This window comes from Scomber japonicus, chromosome 14 (assembly GCF_027409825.1).
Source record: "Scomber japonicus isolate fScoJap1 chromosome 14, fScoJap1.pri, whole genome shotgun sequence".
In the NCBI taxonomy this organism is placed as follows: domain Eukaryota; kingdom Metazoa; phylum Chordata; class Actinopteri; order Scombriformes; family Scombridae; genus Scomber; species Scomber japonicus.
This window is the reverse complement of record NC_070591.1, coordinates 1007566-1027995: the sequence shown is the minus strand read 5'-3', so window position 1 is coordinate 1027995 and position 20430 is coordinate 1007566. Positions and strand designations below refer to the sequence as shown.

General features: G+C 45.2%; 1 protein-coding gene across 2 annotated transcripts; it reads right to left on the bottom strand.

Annotated features, from left to right (window-relative positions):
* Positions 1–1564: 1564 nt before the first annotated feature.
* On the bottom strand, positions 1565–15160 carry znf318 (zinc finger protein 318). 2 transcript variants are annotated; one of them, XM_053333464.1, is made up of 11 exons: positions 14754–15160; positions 13169–13278; positions 12456–12993; positions 11017–12223; positions 9360–9457; positions 9177–9276; positions 8755–9071; positions 7073–7297; positions 6267–6360; positions 5650–5768; positions 1565–4572 (listed from the first exon to the last, which is right to left on the bottom strand). In XM_053333464.1, the coding sequence occupies exons 1-11, from the start codon at positions 15006–15008 to the stop codon at positions 1831–1833; spliced, it is 5805 nt and encodes a 1934-aa protein (XP_053189439.1). In that variant the 5' UTR covers positions 15009–15160; the 3' UTR covers positions 1565–1830. The 2 variants fall into 2 exon arrangements, with proteins under 2 accessions (XP_053189439.1, XP_053189440.1); XM_053333465.1 differs by having other exon boundaries at positions 7073–7294.
* Positions 15161–20430: the final 5270 nt, after the last annotated feature.

Sequence of the window (20430 nt, the reverse complement as noted above, 5' to 3'; positions counted from 1 at the left end):
TAGAAAACAAGAAGAAGAAGAACAACAGTGTCCAGTACGTTACCTTCAGGAGGAACAGCGGAAAGAGTACTGAGATCTTTAAAGGAACAGTCCAAAGCTCGTTCAGTCTTCTCCGAGTCCGATAACGAGACAGATATCAGTTTCATCTTTCTGCATTATTCTACTTTTTTTTTTTTATGATTAACTGAAATTCCCCAAAAAGAGGCTGAAAGCAAACAATGAATTTATCCAAACAAGTAAAACAAGTAAAAAACATTCAAACATAAACCATTTAAATCTACAGCCGTGTTTGTGATTATAACCAACGCAAGCAGAAAGTCATTTATTTAAAACTTAAACATTATCCAGCAAAGAAAGTTAAAGACTGAAAATGATAAATGAGTTTTCCTACTTTCGTGTCCTTTTACTCGTACTCCACCCTCAGGTTGAGAAACCTTTTTAAACAGGACGTTAGTCGTTGGTTTTAAAGTGTTCAACAGGAAGTAATGAGCGGTGAGACATCGGCAGCAGAAAAGGAAGAAAGAACTTTAACCCTCCTGTTGTGTTCGAGTAAAGGAAAGAAGGCAGGGAGGGGGGAAGGAAGGAAGGAACGACAGAAGGAAGAAAGGGAGGAAAGGAAATAAGGAAGGATGGAGGAAAGAAGTAAGTAAGGAAGGAAGGAACGACAGAAGGAAGAAAGGGGGATGGAGGACAGAAGGAAGGAAGGGAGGAAAGGAAATAAGGAAGGATGGAGGAAAGAAGTAAGGAAGGAAGGAAGGTCAGAGGGAGGGAGGAAAGAAGGACAGGAAAGAAGGAAGGAAGGAAGGAAGGACAAAGGAAAGAAGTAAGGAAGGAAAGAAGGTAGGGTGGAGGAAGGACAAAAGAAGGAAGAAAGGGAGATGGAGGAAAGAAGTAAGTAAGTAAGGAAGGAAGGTCGGAGGGAGGAAAGAAGGACAGGAAAGAAGGAAGGAAGGAAGGAAGGACAAAGGAAAGAAGTAAGGAAGGAAAGAAGGTAGGGTGGAGGAAGGACAAAAGAAGGAAGAAAGGGAGATGGAGGAAGGGAAGAAAGAGAGAAGGAGAGAGGAAGCACAGATGGAAGGAAGGAAGGAAGGAAAGAAGGAACTGTCAAAACAGATGGGTCAATTTGACCCGGGAGCACGACAGGAAGGTTAAATGTAATGATTTAAAGGTGGAGTTCATACGAAGTGTTGGACCCGGGTGGAGACTCTGCTTTCAGGAGCAGTTACTTTAAAAATATTTGAGAGGAGCTTTTAAAGATTTCCGTGTTGTGTAGAAACCGAAGAGCTCTGAGCTGAGAGACACAAACACTAACAGACTCATACTTCAGATCTGAGCAGATTTCCCTTAATGAGTAAAACTGCACTACAGGAAGTGGAGAATAGTTAGATTATCATAAACTACTAAAGCACAGTTTTATTCTGCTTTGTTAGTTTAATGAACTGAAATGTTTAAAACCGTTAACTGAACTAGTTATCTCCTGGAGGTCTTTGGTTTGAACGTATTAACTATCAGACTATAGAGGCAATACAAGAATCAATTGATCAGTTTGTTGCAGGTGTTTGTCCTTAATGAGAATTGACTGAAAACATCTGTGTGATGAGCCGGGTCCGACACATCCTGGACCAACAGAGATCAAACTGATATCCATCTTCTTATCAGACTCTTTCCAACAGATGAAGCTCAAAGTATTGAAAATATCAAGTCCATCATGTCAAGTGTGTTGTAACTTCCAGCTGCCTTCAAGACCATCATCAATAAATGTCTGTGACTCCTGCATATATAACCCCCCAGAGTCAGAGTCAGAGTCAGAGTCAGAGTCAGAGTCTGCTGCTACTCAAAGTTGAAGTCGTAGTCAAAGTTCAGAGACGTCATGTCTGAGGGGAGTCCGAGGGTCTCAGGGGTGATTTCCATGATTTGAGAGTCGTCCTCGCTGGGTTTCACCTCCTCTAGATGCAACTCAGAGCTTTCTCTAGGCTCCGATGGCTCTAGCCCCTTTGGATCCAAGTCAAAGTCTCCTGAAGCCAGCTCAGGTTCTGGTTCGGACTGGTCCTGCTGGGCTTGCTGCCGCCGGGTCTGGTATCTGGTTTGGGATCGGGTTTGTCGGACAGGGCGGGAGGCAGGAGAGGTTTTCTTCGTAGGAGTCGTTTTGCCTCTAGTTTTGGTAGCTGGCTTGGACTCGGATTCGGTTAGTTGATCTGTGCCAAGGAGGGTCTCTGGAAGGGAATGGGACTGAGTGTCCTGCTCTAGTTGAGGTTCAGATTGTGGTTCTGGCTGAATTTGAGGAGCCGCTTCGGGCTGAATTTGTGATGTTGGTTCGAGCATCGCAGGCTCGGTTTGTGGGGCGATTTGGGACTCAAGTTTAAGAGTCTGGGACTGGTTCTGAGGGTCACTCTGAGCCTCAGATGGAGTAGACGTTTGTGGAGTGGTTTTAATTGGAGCCGCCTCAGTGGTTGGAGCTGGGGCAGAATGCAGAGACCAAACTGATGCTATCTGAATGTCTAATTTTGACTGGATTTGTGGACTCGGTGAATTGTTTGAGTCTGGTTTTGGAGATGTACGAACCTCAGTTTGAGGTTGGGACTGAGTTTTAGGCTGGGGCTGAGGTTGTGGTTTTGGTGCTTGTTGGGGTACAACTGTACTTTTATTGGCGGCACTCCAATCAGTTACTGGTTTGGTGATGGAGGAGGTGGTTGATTGGCTGGTGTCTGCCGTTACTGGTTTGGTGATGGAGGAGGTGCCTGATTGGCTGGTGTCTGTTGTTACTGGTTTGGTGATGGAGGAGGTGGCTGATTGGCTGGTGTCTGCCGTTACTGGTTTGGTGATGGAGGAGGTGGTTGATTGGCTGGTGTCTGTTGTTACTGGTTTGGTGATGGAGGAGGTGGCTGATTGGCTGGTGTCTGTTGTTACTGGTTTGGTGATGGAGGAGGTGCCTGATTGGCTGGTGTCTGTAGTTACTGGTTTGGTGATGGAGGAGGTGGCCGATTGGCTGGCGCTGCTGTAGAAGATACCGAATAAGTCCTGGGCTTTGGCTGCAGCCAGGTTCCTCTTCACTTTCTCAGACCTCTGAACTCCTTCACTCATGGTCATGAAAGGTGGGGGCTTGACAAACACCGTACGTGTCTGCTCGCTCTCCGGGACGCCGGGAGCCGCAACGTCAGACACTATCTTTATCATTGCTGACGGTGCAGGTTTAGGCTCAGGTGGAGCAGGGGGAGCCTCCACTGGGGCAGGTTTAACCTCCACTGGGGCAGGTTGAGACACCGGTGGAACAAGTTTAGACACCGGTGGCACAGGTTTAGCCTCACATGGCTCAGGTTTACACACCGGTGGTGCAGGCATACACTCCAATGGTCCAGGTCTACCATCTGGCAGTACAGGTTTATTTTCCAGCATTGCGTTCTGGGCATTTAGAGCCTTGGTGAGAGGATCAGGGAATGCTGGGTAGTCTTTGGGAGGAGGCCCTAGTGCCCCTGTGTTTTGGGGTCTAATGGAGAGAAAGTCATTGAGAGGTGCAGGTCTGCCCATCATGGCGGTTCTCCTCTGGACTGCAGCAGGTGCAGGAAGGTTGGGCCTGATTCTCCCCCTGTTGGCGCCAGGCGACACCCAGGGAACGGGCACGCTGCTCTGGCTCGACAGCTTCTCGGCTATCTCCTTAGCGACGGCCACCGACTTCGCAAAAGAGTCTTCTACTGAGACCGACTTCACCTTCGCAGCAGCTTCGTCATCCTTCATGAACTCAGCCGCCACTTTCTCCGCCTCCTTCGCCAACACGTTCTCCTTCTTCTTCCACGTGAATTTTCCAAACGAAGGAGTTGTGGGCACTGGCGGTTTGCCGGCCTCCAGGCTCTGCTTGCGGAGCTTTGCCCTCATGGCCGGACTGGGTCCACAGAGGACTTTGGGGGGGTCGAAGAGCTTTGAAGGAGGTTCCGGCTGCTTGCTGACCTCTGGTTTCAGAGGCTCAGGCTTTTTAACAGTTTCCTTCTCAGTCTTCACCTTCCCTTCCTCTCGCTCCCTGTCATACTTGGACCTGGTATCTGGATATTTACCGTATTTGTACTTGTCGTCGTCTCTCGGCCCGTATCTTGGCCGGTTATCGTATCGGTCTTCTTCCTCTCTGCGATACCGGTATCGATACTCTTCTTCTTTGCTGTATTTGTATCGGTCTTCCTCGTCTCTCCTGCTGTATTTAGACCTCTCCTCTTCCTCCCGGTTATACCGGTATTTATCATCCTTCTTGTTGAATTTATATTTTTCATCCTCATCTTTCTTGTAAGGACTCTCCTCATCCTTTTTCTTGCCATTTTTAAAATCCTCTTCCTTCTTCAGTTTCAGCTTTTCCTCCTCTTCCACCTTTTTATCTTTAAATTTCTCCTCTTTCCGACCATCGTCATCTTCTTCCTTCTTTTTCTCTTTGTCCTTTTTCTCCTTTTTGTGTTTGCTCTTTTCCTCCTTGTCTTTGCCTTTCTCTTCGTCCTCATGTTTGCGTTTCTTTCCGCTGGTCTCGATGGACAGTCCTGCCTGGCGATCCAAGTTCCTCCTCTGTTCGTACAGCGGATTCTCATACATTTGTTTCTGGTGAAGGAGGCACAAAAACAAGACAGTGAAGACAAGATATGAACAAGACTTCTGCCTGAAATACAAACAAATCTCATTCAGCAAGGAAAAAGGCGTATTTTTTAGCTTTTACACCAAAAAACAGATGATGGAAATGTATTTAATGTAAAGGTAAAATGAGCAGAGCTTTGTGGAAGTGTGGGGTTTATTGTAGAACCATTAGAGCCATCAGTCTTCATCCTCATAACTACTATCTTATTAAAACTATTAACTATTCATTTCACTAAAACACATGGACATAGATACGGAGATAATCTGACCCAGAAGAAGAAATATTTTCATTTTTGTGCATTTTGAGCCACTCTAGGAAAAGTCATCAAATTTCAAAATAAAATACATTATGGGTGTTTTTACAGCTGTTAAATGTCAAAATGGGTCCAATTTGACTTGAACAGTATGTAAGGGGTTAATGTTCATTTGTATGACGGAGTATTAGGTCCACATGAGGAAAAAAAAAAAATCTGCGACAAGTTTAAACTCGACATAACGACTTTAAAGTCAGCACTTCGACATTAAACTCAAAATGTTGAGAATAAAGTTGAAATTCGACAATAAGTCGCCTTTAATCTGGACAGAACTAGGAGGAATCGCTCCTCAGATGCCTCAGACTCGGTTGGCCATGATAAACTCCTCGTGTAGATGAATAAAATGTCAAAACTGAACTTCAGAACCGGTTTTAGCAACAAAGAAATTCTGTTTTCTGTTCTCTTTTAGCGCAGAAACACAAAGTTATCATCAGTGTGAGAACGTTGAAACAGTCGAGCTGAAAACTTCTCTTAGAAGGATCAACCTGCAGATTTTCAGACAAACTGAAACAGCTGGAACTGAGCAGATGTTAAGATATGGATGTTACACAACAGATGGTTAAACTGTTGAGAATCAAGATGACACGCTGAGATTAAAGTCGGCATGATATTTCAACTTTTTTAGGTTTAATCTCGTCGTGAAACCCTTTTTCCCCTCATGTGGACCTAATGCTCCGTTGTAGGTTTGGGCTCCTGCTGAATGATCCTGAACTCATCTAGAGTTTAATACCTTGTACTTCTCATTGTGACAGTGAGTGGTGACGTGCTCTTCTGCACAGATGGCGTCTCCGTAAAACTGTTTACACAGCAGGCAGAAGAATCCTCTGACGGGCAGCAGGAACTCTGAACCTGCAGCACAAACACACGCAAACACATTTTAAATCCAAAGGTGGCGACAAAGTAACCTGTCAATTATGTTTACCTGATGGAAAAGCCTCCGTTTGCAGTACCTGTCAGGACAGGAGAGGGTTAAAGAAGTAACGCCTTTAACAGTAACATGGTGAAGAATTGAGTGGAGTTATAACGGAGCAGAAACTGTTGGAGAAGTGTTGTAGCTGCTCAGTGATGAAGCTCAGGCCTGTGACCAGCAGTTAAAGCACTTCTCCAAACGTTAAAGCAGAACATTTACATTTAAAACAAGGACTGAACGGAAAGCGGAGGTGCTGACAGGCGTCTGCTGTGCGGCTCCATCACAGTCTGTCACTTCGTTAGTACTGTTTTCATTATGAGACACAGAGATCCAGACTGAGCTCCACCTGGAAGCAGAAGACGGCTCAGACCGGCATCATGGGGAAAACAATGCAGCATCACGTGAAGGTTTTAGGAGGAGGGTGAAGGTGTTGGTACCTTTGGCCGGCTTGGTCAGCTTCTCCTCTGACGGCATGTTCTTGGTGATCTTGGTGGGAGTGGAGGCCCAGGGTCGGTCGTACGGGTCCAGCGTCTGTGGAGCAGGAAGGAAGACGTGTTATGTGGGAAACGAAGGAAGTAAAGTAGAGAACAGGTGTGAGAATCATCATCTGGACACAGCTGCTCGATTGGAGGTTCATGTTTGACCTGATGAAGCTCAGATCTGACTTTAATGTTTACTACATGACTCCAGATGTGCTCCTGGTTTTAACTTCTACAGGGAAGAAAACAACTAATCATAAATAATAAAAACCCTTGAAGGAGAAGCTGAGTCCAAACTTTTGACTGAATGGATTTTAAGACTTTGGGCTTCTAGTTTCAGTGAGAACAGCCGGCTGTGACAAGAGAGTCAATTAAAGACCTGTTTAATAACCTCATTTATCATTAATAATCAATTCTGTTTGATTATACTGTTCATATTCTGATTATTAATGATAAATAAGTGGATAGGAACATTGTCTCTAACATCACTGTAATATTATATATATTCCTAAAGTCAAATATTACTTTTTCAATATTTTGGGAGTGACTTTTATTTATGAATTCATCATCTTACCAACTCTTATTACTGACCCATAAAGAGACATTCTGCAGATCATCCACATTAATATTGATCAGATAATATTAATTTCATTTATAAAACTCATCCGTTGTTACGGCCGGTCGTCCTTCATGAGACTAGAGTCCGTCGTCTTCACACAGATCAATGAATCAACATATTTTTGGATATAATAATAAGAACCAACCTTCCGGTGGATTTTGCTGTGCAAGTGCGTGAAAAAATCAAACATGGAACCAGAGGTGAGGTTACAGTTTTTGCACCAGTGGTTTCCAGCGTCATAGTATTCAAACGGCTGAGGGGGCGGAGCCTGTGGCGGCGGCGGCCCGGCGACAGGCGGCTTGTCCGGCGAAGCTCGTGATGGCAACGACGATGATGATGACGATGACGCTGAAGGTGCCGATGAGCTCTGCTAAGAAACAAAGATGGAGGAGAGTGAAGACGGCAGCAGACACACAGACGCACGCTAACAGAGACGCTGTTCTGTCGGTTCTTACCTGCTGATGTTCCCGCCTCCAACGATCCCAACCAAACGCTAATCCGCCTTAAAACTTCTAATCCGCCTTGAAGTTTAACCTCAAGTTTGTTTTTTAATGAACGGAGATTAACGATGAGAACTTTGCTTCCTGTCGCAGCGACGAAGGCAAACATCTGATCTCTGAACTATCTACGATCAAACCGACAAGATCAGAACATCTTGTCCTTTAAACTGCAGCTAACCATCATTATTGGTTATTGATTAATCTGTGTAACGTTCTCTGTCGATTAATCGCTTCGCCTATAAAATCATCAGAAAGCTGTTTTATAATTTCCCTCCAGTGTTTTATATCTAAGTGTTCATGTGACCAGAGCTGCAACTGGTTGATTACTTTGATTCATTGATTAGTTGTTTGTTCTATTAAATGGTGAAAAATGTCTCAGATTCATTTTACTGTCAGAGACGAAAGAAAAGAGAAAATATTCACATTAAGAAGCTGAATCTGATCATTTGGACTTTAATCTTTAATCAATCACTGCAGCTCTCGTCACAAAGAGAATCAATAATTAAAAATACTTCTGATTCATTTTCTTTGTTTTAAAGATATAAAATAGTTGCTGACTAATAAATGAATTGACCAATCATTGCAGCTAATATTCATAAATGAGTGTTTAAGTTCATTAACTAGAGAAGAAATCTTTCCTCAACTAGTCGATCGATCAATAACGATAACGATTCAAAATGACATTCGGACTTTTACTGTTTGGAAACGTGATGAAGCGTCAGACGACCAACGAACGGACGAGAGAAGAAATTCATAAAAATCAATAAAACACATTTTTTTTTAAAAAGCATCAAATTCAAAGAAAAAACATTAAAAATATCTGATATGAAGATTAATAACAGTCCTAATCTGATCTGTGTGTAAACTTCATAAACTGATAAACATTAATAATCACTGCTCTGATTTTAATCACCTTTATATTTTTAAATAATCTGAATTTTTAAGAAAAGTTAAAAACCAAAATGATCCCTAGCTATGATTTAAAAGCTCCTCGTGAAACAGAAACAAACAAATAAATAAATAAATAAATAAATAAATAAATAAATAAATAAATAAATAAATAAAGGGGAATACCACTGAATTCAGATATGAAACATTTCCACAAGCAGCCAATCACTAAGTAATATAATCAATATAATCAATATCGACGGTTCAGATTTCACTGATTGAAACATCAGCAGAGAGAAAATGAACAGACTTTCTGCCCCTGAACCGATCAATAATCAATGGAGTGGGTCTGTCTCGTTAATGTCCAGCTGCTGTAAACTGATCACACTGGTGAATTCAGTGGCGTTCCTCGTGTTACCTCCTCTCCAGATCTCTGTACCTTAATGCCGCCGGCTGCCGGTCGTCTCTCAGGACTTCTCTCCTCCTCCTGTTTCTTCTTTGTGGGCGGCGTTGGCGCCATCGTCTCGTCGTCCTGCTCCTCGGCCGGCTTGCTGGTCCTGCGCGGCCGGTCGGACGGCGTCAGGCCCAGGATCAGCGCCACCTTGTCGATCTCGCTGCGTTTCTTCTCGGCGGTCTCGTGCTCTTTACGCAGGTTGGAGATCTGTGACATGACGTCTTCCTGCAGCAGGCTGATCTTCTGCAGGAGAGGATCTTTGTGGCCGTCCTTCTCACGCCGCTTCTTCCTCAGCAGCTCGCCTGGAAACACACAACATGTCAGAACCAGCAGAACCAGAAGAACCAGCAGAACCAGCAGAACCACAAACAACCAGCAGAACCAGCAGCTGACAGACATGAACACACCCTGCTGCTTCCTGAGTCTCTCCAGCTCCTTCATCAGATACTCCTTCTTCTTCATCCTCAGGTCTCGGTCCTGTTTCAGCTTCTCTCGTTCCTCCAGAACCTGAAAACAAACATCAGAGTTCATCTGCAGCTGCTTCCAAGTTTCTTTGTTGTTATGACTGAAATAAAAACAGGAATACAAACCTTTTGTTTCTGGCTCTCGTTGTTCTGCTCCTCGGACACTCTCCTCTCGTGGCTGCTCACTTTACAGTTTCCCTTCTCAGCGTCTGAACTCTTCAAACCTGAAGAAACACGATCAAAACACTCAGCTGACGTCCACCACAGCTCCCAGTACCTCAAATACCTCTAAAATAGACTGATGCTGTCCTTACTATGCGATCCCGGGAACCCTGTACCTCCCTATGCGATCCCGGGAACATTGTACCTCACTATGCAATCCCGGGAACCCTGTACCTCACTATGCGATCCCGGGAACCTTGTACCTCACTATGCGATCCCAGGAACAATGTACCTCACTATGCGATCCCGGGAACATTGTACCTCACTATGCGATCCTGGGAACCCTGTACCTCACTATGCGATCCCAGGAACATTGTACCTCACTATGCGATCCCGGGAACCCTGTACCTCACTATGCGATCCCGGGAACCCTGTACCTCACTATGCGATCCCGGGAACATTGTACCTCACTATGCGATCCAGGGAACCTTGTACCTCACTATGCGATCCCGGGAACCCTGTACCTCACTATGCGATCCCGGGAACATTGTACCTCACTATGCGATCCTGGGAACCCTGTACCTCACTATGCGATCCCAGGAACCCTGTACATCACTATGCAATCCCGGGAACATTGTACCTCACTATGCGATCCCGGGAACATTGTACCTCACTATGCGATCCTGGGAACCCTGTACCTCACTATGCGATCCCAGGAACCCTGTACATCACTATGCAATCCCGGGAACATTGTACCTTACTATGCGATCCCGGGAACCCTGTACCTCACTATGCGATCCCGGGAACCCTGTACCTCACTATGCAATCCCGGGAACATTGTACCTCACTATGCGATCCCGGGAACCCTGTACCTCACTATGCGATCCCGGGAACCCTGTACCTCACTATGCGATCCCGGGAACCCTGTACCTCACTATGCGATCCCGGGAACCCTGTGCCTCACTATGCGATCCCGGGAACCCTGTGCCTCACTATGCGATCCCGGGAACATTGTACCTCACTATGCGATCCCGGGAACATTGTACCTCACTATGCGATCCCAGGAACATTGTACCTCACTATGCGATCCCGGGAACATTGTACCTCACTATGCGATCCCGGGAACCCTGTACCTCACTATGCGATCCCGGGAACATTGTACCTCACTATGCGATCCCGGGAACCCTGTACCTCACTATGCGATCCCGGAAACATTGTACCTCACTATGCGATCCCGGGAACCTTGTACCTCACTATGCGATCCCAGGAACATTGTACCTCACTATGCGATCCCGGGAACCCTGTACCTCACTATGCGATCCCGGGAACCCTGTACCTCACTATGCGATCCCGGGAACATTGTACCTCACTATGCGATCCAGGGAACCTTGTACCTCACTATGCGATCCCGGGAACCCTGTACCTCACTATGCGATCCCGGGAACATTGTACCTCACTATGCGATCCCGGGAACCCTGTACCTCACTATGCGATCCCGGAAACATTGTACCTCACTATGCGATCCCGGGAACCTTGTACCTCACTATACGATCCCGGGAACACCACCGACTCTACACAGAGATCCATGTTATACGAATATTCCTTTATTGATCAAACTGACCTTTGACTCCGAGCTCGGGGATCTGCTTGTTGTATGGCGGTTTGTATGGCATGGCGGGGGGGAAGTCGTCTGGAGGGGCCTGGGGGGGCAGGGTCATGCTGGGGGGCGGGTACATGGGCGGCCACTGCTGGTGCATGTATGGCATGTAGTTCCCGTACTGGTTGTAGCCCGGCGGTGGGAAGTTGGGCGCCATCATGCCGTGCACCTGTGAGGGGGGGTATGTGGGGATGGGCACTGCGCTGTGGGGAGGGATTACGTTGGGTTCTTGGGGGGGTAGGTTTTGTGGTGGCAGCTCTTTGTGAGGCGGCGGCGCAGCTCCGCCCTTGGAGTCTCTAGACGGGGCTGCGGCGCTGCTCTTCCTGCGGCTGTCGTCGCTGCTCCAGCTGCCGGCGCGGCTGCGGCTGCTACTGCTGCTGGAGCTGCCGCTGCGGCTCCGCCTCCGTCGCCCGCGGCTGTGCCGACTGCCGTCAGAACTGCCAGAGGAGTACCGCTGGCGTCGCGTGGGCGTTTTAGGAGGCGGCTTGTTTCCGTGGAGCCGCTCCTTGGTCCTGGCGGCCATCTTGCTGATCTCGACCACGCCCAGGTCCAGGCCAATGGTCTGCAGCAGGTCCTGGATCTTCTCGTACTCCTCCACCGCCTGCCGCTCGCTCTCCTCCAGCGGCTCCGTCCCCGGCGGGTAGGCGGGGTTCGACACCTGGACCGTGATGTTCTGGTCGGGGGTGATGGCGGGCCGACCTGCGTACCTCATGTCTACCTCCCCTCTGGCGGGGGGGGCCTGAAGGTGTGGCGGGACCCCCGGGGGAAGGCCGTATGCCTGGGCGAGGGCGGCTTTCTGCTGCGTGTATTCTCCGTACAGAGACTCCTCTGTCACTTCCGCGTACATGTCCATCGTGGGATGTCGCAGCGGCTCACTCGGCGCTGGCGGTTTGGGTTCCTCCGTGTCTCCGTACAAGAAGCGCTCCTCGTCGTCGATGTCGTCCACCGCCTTCTCCGGAGGTTTGGCCCCATCGGCCGCCATCGGTCCCAGCAGGTTCAGGATCTCTTTGATCTCTGCGTCGAGGCCGACGCGCTGAGCCATCTGCGGGTCGGACCGCAGCTCGGACAGCATGGTTGCCACCGTGTGAGGCTCCACCCTCATGGCCTGCAGCAGCTGATCGGCCACACGAGACATGTTGGAGCCCTGAAGACCTCTGGGAGAGTCTGAGCTCTGAAACAAGAAGACAGCAGAGTGACACCTCCTCACAAAGATCCTCAGAGGACAGATGCACATTATAAAGACTTTGACGTTTAGTTAAATATTACTGTTTTCTTATTGGCTCACATTTAATGATTTGAATCCAGAATATGAAGAAACTTTGATGTGGGTTCATGTAATCAGTATATTATTGGTTGTTATTGAGGTTAAATGTGGTCTGGAGGCTCAGTGAGTGTGTGCGTACCCGGACAGACGGCGAGTCCTCGGAGTCGTTGCGTTTCTTCAGGATGGATTTGGTCGGCTGACTCAGCATCTCTTCCAGCTCCTTCCTGCGACGGGCCGAGTCCAGCTCTCTGAACTCCTTCCTAGACTTGCTGTCATTGCTGCGGCTGCTGGAGCTGGAGCTGCTGCTGCTGCGGCTCCTCCTGCGGCTCTTACTGCGGCCGTGGCTCGCTGCTTTGCTGTAGCTCCTCCCCCGGCTGCGGCCTCTGGACCTGGACCTGGACCTGGACTTGCTGCGAGGGCGGCTCTTGCTGCGGCCCCGGCTCTTGGCCCGGCTCCGGTCCGGACTGCGGCTCTGGCTGCGGGGCCGGCTCTTGCTCCTCGCCCGGCTCTTGCTGCGGCCCCGGCTCTTGGCCCGGCTCCGGTCCGGACTCCGGCTCTTGCTGCGCGGCCGGCTTTTAGCGCGGCTGCGGTCCGGACTTCGCTCTCGACTCCGGCTGCGAGGGCGACTGCGGCCCCGACTGCGACTGCGCTCGTATTCAGGTCGAAGACGATAATCTCTGTTCAGACACAAAATGCATCATTGTTAACGTCTCTGAATCATAATTACTGTTAACTTGCTGCACGTTCCCCATTATGGACTCATAAAGAATATCTGATCTGATCTTAATGATCATTAGTGTCAGCTCTGTTCATCAGGAGTTTAATCAGCTGTTAACACATTTCATTTGTTACCTCTCATGATGGCGTGGGGGGGCGGAGCCTGACGGTCCGGTCAGCTCGTTGCCGACGGTGATGACCAGGTTGTGGTCGAGGGGAAGCGGTCCTCGAGGCGACGGAGATCTCTGAAACCAAACAGGAGCACAGAAGATCAATACAGACCTGACGTTATATCAATATATACAAAAATATCAATCAGCTGTAATCAATGCTTCTATTGATCAGTACAAATCAAGTCAAGTTTATTTATAAAGTACATTTAAAAACAACCTCAGTTGAACCAAAGTGCTGTACAGTTATTAAAATACAATATAATCACACACAATATAATAATAAATAAAACAATAAATGAATAGTAAGAGCTCAGTTTAAAAACTAAAATTAGAATAAAAACAAATAAAAAGTAAAATAAATAAAAAGTAGGAAGCCAAGGATTCTGGCCTAGAGATATGTTTTTAATAGTGTTTTAAAATGCTCTACAGACTGTGCAGCTCTAACGTGGAAAGGTAGGCTGGTCCACAGCTTGGGGGCCACTGAGAAGGCTCTGTCCCCTCGAGTAGAGAGTCTGGACCGAGGCTCTGAGAGTCTGGACCGAGGTACAGCCAGGAGCAGCTGGTTTGTTGACCTAAGTGCTCTAGATGTACTGTGAGGCTGTACAAGCTCTGATAAATAAGATGGTGCCAGACCATTAAAACACTTAAAAACAATTAATAAAACCTTGAACTGGATCCTAAAGTGAACAGGCAGCCAGTGCAAGGATTACACTGGTTGATTATTAGTACAAGATTTAGTCAGTCTCAGAAGCGATCCGTTAAACGCTCATCAATGAGTTCATCTTCAACAGACAGGATTTACCTCAGCAGGCTGAACCTCTTAAACCCAGATATCACTGATTAAATAACATTAACAGCAGAAAGAGACTCCTGATTGAACCTGAACAGTCAAATCATTGATAAAGAAGAACAACTTTGTGACTTCTAACAATTAAAAATCCTTACTCTGTTTTTGTTTTTGTTTTTTTAATCTAAAAGATGAATATCCTGTTCATGGAAACAATAAATGTATGTTTAAGGGTTAAATTAACTTATTGATGGTTTAATGCAACGTGTTTCAGGACTAAAGAGGAAGTTATAACAAGTGTGATTCACTCTTAAAAGAGAACAACATTAATGACTCCAACAGGTTCACTAAGTTGGTTTATCTGAGTTAAATATGCTGTAAAATGTATTTTAACCCTTAAACAGACAGGAGAGAAAAACAGACATTATTATTTTTATTTACTTTGATTATTTGAACTAAAGTAAACATTTCCACCAATAAGTTTAAATATATTTTGGATTTAATGAGTTGTAATCTCCACCAGGAAACGTTAAGGTATAACACATGTATATGTGTATGTTTAAGGGTTAAATCAGAAACATTTCAGAATAAAAGCTTCATTAAACAGATTACTGGATGTTTGGTGCAAAGCTGCAGAATGCAACGTGTTTCAGGACTAAACAGGAAGTTAATAACTGATGATTCACTCTCATTATAATAATTATAATAATAATGATGATGATAACAGACTCAGTGTTTCTATGCAGCCGGTTCTCCTCACCTCTCTCTGCGGAGCTCCGGGCCAGTACTCCCCGGCCCGGTGGCCTCCCGCCCCGGGGGAAGGATACCTCCGGCGGGGCGGGGAGCGCCGGTAGTCCGGGGCTCCGTGGTCGTGGTATCCCGGGTGGTACGGAGGCCTGGGCCGGCTCCGGTCGTCTCTGTAGCCCGGTCCGAGGTAAGGCCTGGGCGGGGGGGGTCCGCGGCCTTCAGGAGGCGGCGGGTAGCCTCCTCTCGGTGCAGGCCGACCCCGGTACATCTCCTCCTGCAGACACTCAGAGGCTTCCCGGTAACCGGAGGATGCTCCCGGTGTTGCGTCGATGCAGATGTGAAACCTGCAGGCGGTTTATTTCTGTGTGTATTGATCAGTATCGATGAGAGATGTGATTCTCTGCACGCCGATCAGTCTGCACACACAACAGAGTTTCTTCTTCTGCAAACAGAAACAAACAGATGGAGCAGCTGCTGCCCCCTGCAGGTCAAACCGCAGTACTGCAGCTGCTGCCCCCTGCAGGACAAACCGCAGTACTGCAGCTGCTGACCCCTGCAGGACAAACCGCAGTACTGCAGCTGCTGCCCCCTGCAGGACAGACCGCAGTACTGCAGCTGCTGACCCCTGCAGGACAAACCGCAGTACTGCAGCTACTGACCCCTGCAGGACAAACCGCAGTACTGCAGCTACTGACCCCTGCAGGACAAACCGCAGTACTGCAGCGAGCAGCCGCGGACCCCTGCAGGTCAAACCGCAGTACTGCAGCTGCTGACCCCTGCAGGACAGACCGCAGTACTGCAGCGAGCAGCCACGAGCCATTTAACAGCTTTCAGTCAGATCATCATCTTCCTAAGCTCTCATGGATTTATAGAGGTTCAAATATCTACCAATTTCAATTCAACTGTGCAATATATATATATAATAATCTTCACTTTAATCTGTGCAATAATAATATCATCTCTGGTATATTATCACTCAATACTAATATTACTGTTGTGCTGTAAATAATGTCACAATTATTATTATTTAAAATTATATATTTATCATTGTTCTTGTTTTCCATATGAATTCTTCTTCTTTCTTATTGTCCTCTTGCTGCTGTAATAATTACATTTCTCCCCATTGATGGATTAATAAAGGCAAATCTGATCTGATCTTATTTTCTAAGCATTTTAAGAAAGCTTTTTTTTTGTTGAGATTCAGTTTGACATTCATAAAACATTTTCATAACAAAATTCAAATAAGACAGTAAAAAAAAAAAAAGAGAGACCTTCACTCTTCAACCATCATGTTGTTGTGTATGTTTATTCTGCTGTACTGGATCTATAGTTTCCAGGTTGTGTTGAATTGTTGGAGTCGTATCTTATTCCACATGAAGCGTGTTAGTTAAATCTCCTGTTAATGAAACTCTGTCTGAGACCTTGTTGTGTTCCACAGGCTCGGTTCTCTCACCTCTAATGACTGTAAGAGCATGTTCAAGTCAAGGTTTATAATAAAATGTGCTGATGACTCTGTGATTGTCAGCCCATGAGGTGATCCATGAACCTGATGACTCTGACCTGCAACTTAGATTCTTGATTTCCGTAAGAATCCACCCGTCACAGTCCAAACCTTTGTCAAAGGTACAGCGGCGGAAACAGTCATAGAGTTTAATGTTCAGGCTCCATCCTGAACTGTCCTTCAAGACCAACTCAGATGCCACCTGTAGACAGGAAACTGAGGTGTTTTAATGTCTACAAAAACCTTCTTAAATGGTTTTGTTCATCTTTTATTGAGTCTATTTTAATCTTTGCTTTGATCTGTTGGTTTTGTTAACTTGAGCATTTCAAATAAGAACAAGCTGAGAAATGTTAATCAGCATTAACCTGAATGATCTTTAATATCTGTATGAAGCTGGAGCCACTCAGAGGGCAAAGGTCATCCTGATGAAGCCTCTCCATCCTCAGCTTCACTTTCCCCTGTAGAGCCAAATCAAACAGGTATCTTATGATTTGTTCCATCCATCAGGTTTTTAAACGAGCTGCAGGCTTGTTGGGAACGATACACCGGTTAACCTGTGATGACTGTGTATTTATTTATATTGTTATGTAAGGTTTATTGTGTTGTTGGCATGTGAGATAAGCATGCTGTTACTTCTGTTACAAACCAAACTGCTCATCAGGGACATTAAAGATTTCCAAATCAAATCAAAATGAGGATTCATCTCTTTGAGGGAAAGTGCTGCTGAAGGTCTCAGATGTTGAACGATGAGCAGAGGTTCAGGTTGAACGTTACACACATGGATCCAGAAAGAACGTTGAGACATAGAGAGCTAAACTATGGAGAAGTGTTGAAGTCCCGGACCTTCTAGCTTCATTGTTGATTTTCATTGTGCTTCTCTCCTCTCCTTCCTTTCTCTCCTCTCAACCCCAACCGGTCGAGGCAGATGTTCTCCCACTCTGAGTCTGGTTCTGAGGGTTCTTCCTGTTAAAAGATGTTCTCCCACTCTGAGTCTGGTTCTGAGGGTTCTTCCTGTTAAAAGATGTTCTCCCACTCTGAGTCTGGTTCTGAGGGTTCTTCCTGTTAAAAGATGTTCTCCCACTCTGAGTCTGGTTCTGAGGGTTCTTCCTGTTAAAAGATGTTCTCCCACTCTGAGTCTGGTTCTGAGGGTTCTTCCTGTTAAAAGATGTTCTCCCACTCTGAGTCTGGTTCTGAGGGTTCTTCCTGTTAAAAGATGTTCTCCCACTCTGAGTCTGGTTCTGAGGGTTCTTCCTGTTAAAAGATGTTCTCCCACTCTGAGTCTGGTTCTGAGGGTTCTTCCTGTTAAAAGATGTTCTCCCACTCTGAGTCTGGTTCTGAGGGTTCTTCCTGTTAAAAGATGTTCTCCCACTCTGAGTCTGGTTCTGAGGGTTCTTCCTGTTAAAGGGAGTTTTTTCTCTCCACTGTGTCTCATGTGGGAATGTTGGGTCTCTTTAAAGTTAAAACCTGAAGAGTTTGGTTTAGAACCTGCTCTATGTGGAAAGAGTCTTGAGATAACTTTGTTGTGATTTGGCGCTATGCAAATAAAGATTGATTGATTGATTGTTGACACCTCCAGCTAAACTATATGATTATCTGAACAATTATAGATATTTTCAAGGCTTTCTTTCCATTTTTAAGAACTTTAAACATCATTTTAAAAAGTTCTTCCATATTTACAAACTCCATCTGCTGATGAAGATCATGTGATATGAGTGAAAGCTGAACAGCTACTGATGAATGGATCTAGAGATGAGATTGATTGTTAAAGGTATGTTAAAGGAGTGTTTCTGTTTATCAAAAGTCAGATTAATGAAAAATGAATGTTATAATTTCAACAGTTAAAGTCGATGTCTTTAAATGTCGTTAAGTCTGAACAACGATACAAAACTAAAGATTCATTTACTGTCACGTAGAAAGAAAGTTCATCTGTGAGGCTGAAAAAAGAAACAAACATGTTGATTCATCTCTAGAACATTTTATTAAATAAACAATGATTTCAGTCCATCCACAATTCACACTGACTCTCATTAAGTTTAACATCATTACATCACATTAAGTCTCTAAAACTGTCTCCATGACGACAGACACATCCGGAGGGAGGAAGGCAGTCACGTCATTGAGAAGTGGATGAGTGGAGCCTTCTAGTCACATGATGGATCTCAGCTGGTATCAGTGAGACTTTAAGGTTCTCATACTGGTTCTGGTTTGGTTCTAATGACACACAGACCTGGTTCTTACAATCATCTGTATCCATGTGTCTAATGATGGTTTTTATTATCCACGGTGCGGCATTAGTATTATTATTATCATCTTTTCCTTTTATGATTTGTGTGTTTTTATAACTTCTGTGCAGGACGTTGAGCTCAGCTGATTATAAAGTAATCCGGTATTAAAGCGTTATTAATGTTTCTGCTCTCACTGAACCGAGTCAGCGGCTCACAGACTAAAGCAGAGCCGTAAACTCTCAGTTCATTCCCCCCCGTCTGATACTTACAGTATAATCAATGACTTTTTATCTTCACAGCCTTTAAACTCATTTCTATTCTTTAGTTTTTATGAACGTCCAAAAAGAAAGTTAGACAATAAGGTTTAAACACTGTCATGTTAATAAATTAAAATGAAGTAATGGTTTTATTTAATCTCATTTTGTGCAAAAACTTAATTAAAACACTGAGTGATCATCTACAATCTGTCATCACATCAAATAAAGACATAATAAAGTTTAAACTACTGAATAAAGAAGCTTCTATTTAATAGAAATACAGCAAACATGATGAACTAGTATTTAAACTTTTCCTTTTTTTCAGTCTCCAGTTTTAATTTTGACTTTCCATTTTCAAACTTATTTCATTTGCTTCTCATGTTTAATATTAATTACATCATGTGCTGATTATCCAGATTACTAAAATAACTATATTCCCTTTTTTATTTGACTCTACATTCAGTTTCTCTCAGTGTAACAAGACTCATCATCACATCTGTGAGCGTTTGCTTTCTCCTGTTGATCTCAGCAGGTTTAGTGCAGCTAATAACTCAACTCTGCAGACTTTAAGGTTTATCAGGACCTGAAACATCAGCTGCTATCTGTAGATGGTCAGAGATTAGAAACACTTCCTTGTGTTCATTGTTTTCTGTCTTGTGAAGTCGATGATTAACGGTTGAGGTTAGGTTTTATATGTGGAAGGAAGTCTTTGATCTCAGTCTGTGCTGCTGACTCAGAGACTCTCAGAGTAAAACACTGATGAATGATTCCCTTCATTTAACAAACACATGACGTCACTGATCAAACGCTCCACATGTGAACATCTCACACGTTTCCACAGAGCTTCCTGAGTCTCTGCGTTTGGTCCATGAAGTTGTTTCTGTGATGAATCAGGAGCTTTAGCATCAGGTAAGCTAGGCTGCTGCTGGGGCCGATCAAAAGGCCCCCAAACAGATTTATTATGATGGTTTCATATGAAAAATATTAAGTTCTTCTTCTTCTAACTCTAACGTCAAAGCACTTAGAAAATATTCACCTGTAAACTTCAGATTCATAATATGAGGCAGTAAACAGATTCAAGCATCTATGGACAGACAGGAAGTCATTTAAAGAACATTGTGCTGATGATTCCTGCGTCACTCTTCACTTTCAGCAAAAATATGAAACTTAGATTATTTTAGAGTATTTCTACTGTGTGGTATTCATGTACTTCTTCCAGCACTGCCAGTATTCCCAGTTAGAGACCAGCTGGGTTCCAGATCACTGCGTCGGCCCCCAGGTGGGATCCCAAACCAAACGGGACAGAGACGCTTGGTCCACCCGGTCCTGATCTGAGTTTCTGTCACAGATGAACGGAGCTGTGAGGTTTCATCAGCGTTCGTTCAGATCCGGATCTGCTGAGTCCTCCGAGTCCTGCCGAGCTCCGTCCTGACTGCAACCTGCGGAGAGAACAAAGACTCACCTGGTCGGCTCCGACAGGGACAAACACAGCGAGGGAGTGCTGGGTGATACATCGGGACCAACTCTTCTCTCAATACTCATTTGACTTTCTGACATAAAACAAGATCTAGATTATGAATCTGAGCTGATGTCAACTTCAGTAATCGACTCCATCAGTGATTATTTTATATTTACAGGCTGAAAAACAACTGATGGGCATTTTATTTATTATAAAACAGGTTGAAAACAAAGCAGAGAATAGAAGGG

Bases quoted from the DNA above. Each gene is read 5' to 3' on its own strand.
- znf318 (XM_053333464.1), bottom strand. From the start codon at position 15,008: ATGTACCGGGGTCGGCCTGCACCGAGAGGAGGCTACCCGCCGCCTCCT. The intron at 12,994-13,168 runs GTAACAAATGAA...GTGTCTGAACAG, and splicing joins CCCCCACGCCATCATGAGAG to AGATTATCGTCTTCGACCTG. The intron at 6,361-7,072 runs GTTGGTTCTTAT...CCTGCTCCACAG, and splicing joins ACAGCAAAATCCACCGGAAG to ACGCTGGACCCGTACGACCG.